The sequence below is a fragment of the Crocuta crocuta genome, unplaced genomic scaffold (assembly GCF_008692635.1).
Source record: "Crocuta crocuta isolate KB4526 unplaced genomic scaffold, BGI_CrCroc_1.0 scaffold4307, whole genome shotgun sequence".
NCBI lineage: Eukaryota > Metazoa > Chordata > Mammalia > Carnivora > Hyaenidae > Crocuta > Crocuta crocuta.
In genome coordinates this window covers 1-8,451 of record NW_027528264.1, presented here as the reverse complement: position 1 = coordinate 8,451, position 8,451 = coordinate 1, and the positions used below count along the sequence as shown (strand labels likewise).

General features: G+C 43.8%; 1 protein-coding gene across 1 annotated transcript in view; it reads left to right on the top strand.

The window, feature by feature from the left end:
- The window catches only part of LOC144222582 (olfactomedin-4-like), a gene marked incomplete at both ends in the record, with an annotated part of 8,155 nt that extends 2,090 nt beyond the window's left edge, over positions 1-6,065 (top strand). Inside the window, 4 exons of the mRNA XM_077753080.1 lie at positions 3,673-3,885; positions 4,860-5,019; positions 5,537-5,673; positions 5,988-6,065. Coding sequence (XP_077609206.1) covers positions 3,673-3,885; positions 4,860-5,019; positions 5,537-5,673; positions 5,988-6,065 — 588 coding nt within the window. The remainder of the gene's footprint in view (positions 1-3,672; positions 3,886-4,859; positions 5,020-5,536; positions 5,674-5,987) is intronic.
- Between the last annotated feature and the right edge of the window lie 2,386 nt (positions 6,066-8,451).

The window sequence follows — 8,451 nt, the reverse complement described above, 5'->3', positions numbered from 1 at the left end:
AAAATTTGCATCGATTCAAATAGGTCACACAGCCTTGGTAAAAACCCTGACTCCAACCCCCTGATCAGGGCTTTTTTTCTAGCCAGAGAAAGTTATCCTCAGAGAAACACATTGCTGGGGCAATGTGACCTGGCATTCCAGTTTTGACCCCTTCTATGTTTTTAGCCAAGTTAAAAATCAATTAGAGAAGCTCCTGTTTTCTGCACAGGTGAAGTCCAAGCTAGGCTATAATCACATTATGCATTATTTAACACAATGCCATTTAATTTACAAGGAGCTCTGACTTTACTGCAGGATTCAAAATAAGTTTTCCTGAGAAATTTAAACTTAGCTACCTCATCATCATCTGGCACAGTTATCTGTTAAGACAAAAATGATGATGAGGCTGAGACCCTGCTTTTAGCCCGAATTGGGAGATAAATATTCTACGTCTCAATGAATGTCCAGGAAAATGTGTTTGACTACTCTAGGAAACTAGCTTCTTAAGAAATAAAATGTCCTTGAATTAATCAGCAGAAAAGGCACAGCACTAAATTATAAATTCCAGTCATTAATATTCATAGCCTTATTCCAGCATAATCAAGTACAGATAAGAAGTTATGCATAAAAACATAACAAGTGGAGGAAAATCCTAAGTAAAGATCTTTTCAGTTAGAGTCATTTGCTTTGAAATAGTGGAAGCTGCTGATTTGCATGTCTTCTTTGCTGGCAAGAGTGTGAAGGGCAGTTTGAAACCCCACGCTGCTCTAAGAAGTGTGTGGCTTGCCAGGGCTAAGAGTATGGGACACTGAATTCCAGTCCTGGGAGGAGGCAGGTGGCATCTGCCTTGCTAATATTTGGCGAGGTGGAAGTACGGAGTAGGTGGGAGAACTTTTCGTTCCAAAAATGTCAGTAACTGGTCCTAAAGAAATTTGTGATTGAGGCCTAAGAAAGGTACTGACCTGCCAGCTGAGACTTGCATCAGAAATTCTGTGCAACATTGATAATAACAACAGTAATAACAGCTTCCTTTGTTGCTTTTTGAAAATTGTATTTATTTATTTATTTTGAGAGAGAGCACAAGTGAGAGGGAGAAAGGTGGGGCTCACCCAGGGCTCGTGCTTCATCTGAAGTGGGGCTCAAACTCATGACCTGTGAGATCATGACCTGAGCCAAAGTCAGATGCTTAACGACTAAGCCACATACAAGCACCCTCTTCTCTGTGTTTTTAAATGCTTTCAGTCCTGGTCTACTCTCAAGCAGCTCTTTAAGGTAGATGGGCCAGTGTTCTTCCCATGTTAGGGAGGGAAACGTGGAGGTTCATGAAGGTCAAGAGACATAAATGTGTAGGTCATTCCTCCCTTGGCTGGGTGAGCCAGGTCAGGAATTTGGGTCTCCGACATCATCTTAGTCCCTTTTCTCTCTGCCATGCTATTATCAGCCTCGAAGGAGAGATGCAGAAGGGCAGCAATGCCTTCACTCCCAAGCTATCTCTTCCGCTGAGGGCTTTTGAATTTTCAGGTGAATTATTAGAGCCATCCCTACGTTGCCTTGGAAATCACCATTCATCCAGAGGCCTGGGGGGAAGGCCTGATTGGACAGGCTCGCAGAAGAGGGTTGTGACTGCCTTACATTGATCCATTATCTGTCAGTACACAGGGAAGACAGGGAGCTGCCTTTACAAGAGAGGCTGAAAGCATTGTATACTTTTCTGTTGTTTATGGTGTGTCTTCCTGTGACTGTACTCAGGAGGGGACGACAAAAAGACAGCTCAGGGTTTTCTTTGTCTGGAGGGTTGTGGCATTTGGGGCAAGTTATTTAGTACGACACGTTTGCTGATGGATCCTCATGCATGAGAAGGTCGAGGCAGTCTGGGAGACATTTGGGCAACTTATAAACAAAGAACATTGATTGAACGATGTGTTGTGCAGTGAAATACAATAAATTAAAAGGTGAGACTGAAAAAAACCTGAAATCATGGTTCTCTAATTGCTGTAACTTGTAGACATCTAGTAAGTGAGGCACTTAGTATGCATAATCCCTGGTCTTTACAATAATCTTGTAAACTTGATTACCATTACCGCCAGTTTATAGGAGGTTTATTCTCTCTTCATTAGAGAAATGAAGTGATTTGCCTACTCAGTACTGAAGTCAGCTTTGAGTTTAGGTGGATCAAGCTCCAAAGTATTTCCTATGTCTTCATGGTCAATTTGAGCTCAACTCATCTTGTTGTTAAAGATATAGTAAAATAACACCACGTTGGAAAGTACATTTATCTGTTTCCGATAATCTGGCCATAATTATGATCAGAGGTTTTGAGGCAGGAACATGAGCCAGACTGATTCTTCAGGTTAACAGCCAGCTGTGCTGCATCCTTATCTGTTCGAGACCACAGTTACCATGCAGAACAACAGTGAACACCCCAAAACAACTCCCCCCACACCAATAACCGTTGATTCTTGGAGCACACCTGTGACATCGTATGTGCATAACAAATAAAATGGAAGCTCTGTTAGGTTGGTGGTTGGAAGGCAAGGATAGATGAGTCTTTTAAAGCTCAAACTCCTAGTGATGAGGAACTTGTAGTAAAGATGTTGACACAGGGTGGTGTCCTTTTAGGGCTAGACCCTTATTACTTTATTTTTATTTTTATTAGAGAGAGAGAGAGCTGGGATGAGGGGCAGAGGGAGACAGAGAGATGGAGAGAGACAAAGAAAGAGAGAGAGAGAATCTCAAGCAGGCCCCACACTTAGCATGAAGCCCAACATGGGGCTCAAACTCACAAACCTGAGCTGAGCTGAAATCAAGAGCCGGACACTCAACCAACTAGCCCTGTGGCTAGACCTGTATTCTTGCTCTACATCTCTGTGCAAGTTGCACTGTGGCTTCTGAACTTGCACTTCCAGGGAGAGCTAGATGTTCTGGAAATTGCCCACACCAGCTCAACACTAGAGACTGGTACATGTAAAGGGTTTACATGAACAATCTACTTAAGTCAGTAGTCTGNTGGGACATTTTTGGTTGTCAAGGCTGAAGGTCTGTGGGTGTTAGTGATATCTAGAGGCCAAGAATGCTGGTAAACATCCTATAGTACACAAGAAAGCCCCGCCCCCAACAAGAAAGAATGGTCAAGCCTAAAATAACAATAGTGCTGAGGTTGGGAAACCCTGATTTAGATACAGCATGTGCCTTGGGGAAAGGAGGAGGGAGATGGGCAAGGGAGTCTGGTTCAAACCAGTTTAATTTGGAGACCTAGTACCTTCAAACATTGAAATGGAAATTAAAATGTGAACGATGACTCCAAAGCAAAATTATTTTTAGTCTAGGCAAGTGCAAAATCCGCCCCACCAATTGTAATAATGTTTTTTTGTGTGTTTGCAAAAATATATTGCTAAATATATTTTTGATCCCTTTCTTTTCTTTTCTTTTTTAAGTAGGCTTCACATGAAGCGTGGAGCCCAGCATGGGGCTTGAACTCATGACAGTGAGATCAAGACCTGAGCTGAGCTCGAGGGTCAGATGCTTAACCGAGTCACCCGACACCCTGATATTTTTGATCCATTTATTTACCAAAAAAAGAAAAAGGAAACAACACATTGACAGCAAACAAGTAGTCCCCACGGGCTTGGTAGTGGAGGAAGACTGTATAGTATTACTTTGGAAATTGACTTAAACTTTTCGATTCCCTTTCAGGTAAGGGAGTATGTCCAATTAATCAGCGTGTATGAAAAGAAGCTTGTAAACCTAACTGTCCGAGTAGAGATCATGGAAAAGGATAGCATTTCTTATACCGAACTGGACTTTGAGCTGATCAAGTTAGAAGTGAAGGAGATGGAGAAACTGATCATACAGCTGAAGGATAGTTTTGTTGGAAGTTCGACAATTGTTGACCAGCTGGAAGTGGAGGTAAGTCACAAACTCACTTCCGAGAGTGTTAATAATAAATTCTCCTCAGTGGGCAGGTGCTGTGGATCTCTCTTCTGACTTCCAATTCTGCCCTCTCTCATGACCACATGGCATGTCCTGTGTCCCACTTTTGGTGGGACTCTGTCTTTGAATAGTGAGTTACATACAATGGGAACATGTTCATTGAGAAACAGGTGTCATCCAGAGGTCCTGCCCCAGACCAAGTGGCCTTTCAATGTCTCTAGAAAGGAGAAGATATAAATCTGAACAACTCCGTGGCCGAGTAAGATGGGTTGCCTTCTCTGTTCTGCATTTATCCTTGTGGGACTAGAAAGCTACAATTTACCTGATTCTGGAAGTGCTAGGACTGTTTCTCCTTTTGAATGATCATGCAATCCTTGATCCCTCTTGGAACACTTCTTCACATACTGGCAAACCTCTTTAAAGGAATTTTGTGCGATTATGTTTTAGTGAAGCCGTTTAAGCTCTATGGATAAAGACCATCACATTAATGCTATGGTTGGGTAATTTATCTCAACGAGAATTTACTAGCATGGTCATGATGTGGGCTGTAATTGAGAATCCTACTTACATATTTCAGAATTTAAGTTTTCTCTGGCCCTCGCCATTCGTTAAAACTTAATTATAATATAACATGAGTAAACACGAGTTTATAGGGGAAGGTTATTAGAAATGAACTTTAATGGACCTTTGTGGATGCGTAGACTGAGCCTGTGCTCTATTATTAAATCTGTTAAAATCTTTGCCATTTTCTTCTTGTCACACACATCTGCCTGAGATCTGACAGGCATTCACGCTAAACCATAAAATGTATTCTTCCAAGTGAAACCATTCAGAAGAATCTCGGGTGTATTCTCTAGCAACGTTTCACTAAGTGACAAATTCAGCCCTGGAATGTTTATGAAAGAAATTGCACAATAACACAAAGTCGCTCTGCATTTTTATTTCCTTAGATAAGGAATATGAGTCTCGTGGTAGAGCAGCTTGAGACGCTAGACAAAAACAACGTCCTGGCCATTCGCCGGGAAATCCTGGCTCTGAAGAACAGGCTAAAGGAATGTGAAGCCTCTAAAGGTGAAAATGTTCCTGCCACCCCGCCTCCTCCTGCCCCTGGTAAGCATGTTTTCACCACCCGAGCCAGGCCCGGTTAGGAGCGGAGAGTGGGGCGGAGAAGGGATTTGGAACTGCCTTGTGGAAGCGGGGATTGGATTTTGGCAACGACTTTGGTCTTCCATGCTCTGAGATCTCTCTCCTAGCAGCTCCACATGCTGGCACGTTCTAGGGCTCATAGAGGAGAAGCAATGAGTTGATTTAAAACAAAACCCACACGTTACACATGTCCTCTTTGCATTTGCTAACCAGGAAAAATCTCTGTGGTGATGGAGTTGTTGTTGGGGGCGGGGTTGGGGGGGGCTGGTGAAAGCCTCTGGAATCTGCACGGTGTAGGCGCTGTCTCCTGGGTTGCAAGGGCTGATTGGCTCATGTATCCGATGAGCTGGGTTATGCCTTGAACCTTCCTTTCCTCTTTCTTTCTGTCCCTGCTTCCACCTCTGTATTTTTCCTTTACACTTTCCTTAAATGCACTTGCTGGGTTTTTTTGTTTTGTTTGTTTGTTTGTTTGCTTTTTTAGCACCTTTGAGGATTCAGAGAGGATTTAGTGGTCCACATGTGCATTACTTGTGGGCGTTGCCTGCCTTCAGCCTGCTCTGTGAGTTCCCGGAGGGCACCGATGGCCTCCTACTCTCTAATGATAATCCCTGGGGCCAGGTATAGCAGAGAGTTGGGGGCTCCCTAATACCTCCGTGAATGGAGGCAGGGGGGCGTAGAGGTCAGGAGTATAGCTTTGGGACCCCAAAGACCTGAGCTTCCCAGCTATGTGGCCACGGCAAAAGATCCTTCATCTCCCCCTTGATAAAACAGGAGAATGCTACTTACCTTGCAGGGTTGCCATGTGGGTTAAACAAGTCTTGGGAAGCATAGCACTCTATGATTGGCACTTACACGCAGAATTTGTTATTATTAATCATGATAATTGAAGTGAAAACCTTGCTGTGAACAAAAGCGGTCCTTGTGTGTTTCAGCGCGGCCCTCCCGGTGAACTAAAGCCCGCCTCTGTCTCCGTGTGCAACCCTGTCACAGGGAAGCCCTCCCTGCGGGTCGTGAGCCCCTCAGCCTGAAAAGGGCCTGTACCTTCTCATCAAATCATAGAGCTCTTGCTACTTTCATTAAGTTCTATTTCCATAAACTGTTTCCTCTTAGACTGTGTTTCTGGATCTTTGTCGATGTAACTGGCTTCTTTCAGGCTTTAATTAGATACTGCCGTAGTTATAAACCACTGGGAGGTGTTCAGGAGACGCTCTTCCCTCCCTCTGCTGTTGGCAACCTGTCATAGTATGACATACAGAGGAAGTTCAGGACAAAGGCCATGCCTTGTCCTCTGGAACAAACTAAGGTTAAATTTAGTCTGAGATCAGCGGTGTCAATGTGCATTGAAAATGTGAGCTTTCTGCTGGGTCACGCAGGGCTCCTTGAGGACAGGGGTCAAAGCAATGACAAGCCCTGATAACACCTGAGCAAGGTTTTCTTTCTTTCTTCCTCCCTCCCTCCCTCCTTCCTACCTTCCTGCTTCTTTCCTTCCTTCCTTCCTTCAAGTGAGGACATTTTAGAACTGGAAGGGACANTCCTGCTTCTTTCCTTCCTTCCTTCCTTCCTTCCTTCCTGCCTTCCTGCCTTCCTGCCTTCCTGCCTTCCTTCAAGTGAGGACATTTTAGAACTGGAAGGGACCCTTAGGGCCATCTAGCTCAGGTCCATCATGTCTCAGAGGAGGAACTCAGGTGGTGAGGGCAAGGCCACACGGGTGACTAGTGGCCGGGCTGAGGCTGAAATGCAAGGCCCCTCACTCCCTGGGTGAGTAGGGAGTAGCTCTAGGTAGGACCTGGAGTGTCAGATGGCAGTGACCCAAGAATTGGCAGTGGGAGAGAAAGTACACTTCTTAGTATATCTAAGGAGGAAAACAAGTGAGTCTCTTGGATTATTTTAGTTAGACATTTTTTTCGAGAACTTTCCCCTAGGTCCTCACACTTAGACTTTTGTGAGTCATCCCAGCCCAGCTGTGTTGTTTAAGCAAATTGGACCCAGATTTCCTCTCACTTTCCCACAACCTTGGCTGTATCTGGATCCCGGCCAAGCCACCTGGCCCTCCTCCAGCTTTGTTCATATTATATTTATGATGTTTATATTAAACTGACTTTTTGTCATGTTTTTAAATCAATGTCTTTTACTTGCTCTCTTTCTGTTTGGATTGGTTGATAATGCAGAATTGGAAACTCCCCAGGCACCACAAAGTTGTGAGCCTGTGGAGACTTTAATTAAAGTTACTCACTATTATGGGACTTTAAAATCTGGCCTGCCTGCTTTTTTTCACTGCGGAGTTGCCCAGAACAAAAGACTGCAGGCAAGTCTCAGCTATAAAGGAATTCTGTGGTCTTGGGGCCCCTCTCTTGCATTTGCAGATTGCTGTGTGTGGTCAGCTTGATCTTAGAGCCAGTGTATGTAGTGAGGGTTCAAGAACGCGTGCTTCATAGTTGGTTTATGCTGCAAACAACATCCTTTTCTGCTTCATCTCATAGAACCTTCTAATCTAAAATAATTGCCCTTCTGCTCATTAACTTTTTTTTTCCTGAAAACAACTGACTCTCTCTCTCTCTGATCTCGCCCTGAATCTAGATGACTGGAGACAGGCAAAATGTACGTACACCCCAGGGGCCGAACTCTGTTGTGCTTGGAGATGATGTCAGATTCTGTGCTGACACACAGTAGGTGCTCAGTAAATGGCTGATGAGAGCTATGGGGTGACCTGCCAAAATCCCAAGCCTTAGGAAAAGCAGAGTGTTGGGGAGTATAGATTCAGTAATTCAGAATCAATTTAGTCTTCATCATTTTGTGATTATGATCAGGTTAATTGCCCGATTCTCCCAAATGAATTGTATTCTCCTCTTTGCTCAGAGTGCAGTTGTCCAGGTAGGAGACTGCACTGATAGATCCAAAATTCAGTTTCCTCTGCATATAGCCTTTGACTTAAGAAAAATGCTACTAACTGTGAGACTTTAAAAAAGACAACTTAGGGGACGCCTGTGTGGCTCAGTCGGTTAAGCGTCTAACTCTTGATTTTGGCTCAGATCATGATCTTATGGTTTATGAGATAGAGCCCTGAGTCAAGCTCTGCAATGACAGTGCAGAGCCTGCTTGTGATTCTCTCTCTCTCTCTTTCTCTCTCTCTCTCCCCCTCTCCCTCTCTCTCTCTCCCTCTCTCTCTTTCTGCCCCTGCCTCACTCATGCTGTTTCTCTCTCTCAAAATAAATAAAAAGCATTTTAAAAATCTTAAAGAAATAAAAATTTAAAAAGGCCAATTTAGGGTATGTTAAAATCTTATTTCAGAATATCACAGCAAGATCTAATGAACTGCATTAGAATCTTGGTTAGATTGCCAACCGAGGCAACACTTGTGTGGAGGATTCCTTGCTTTATGTTCTGCTGAGTGAATCC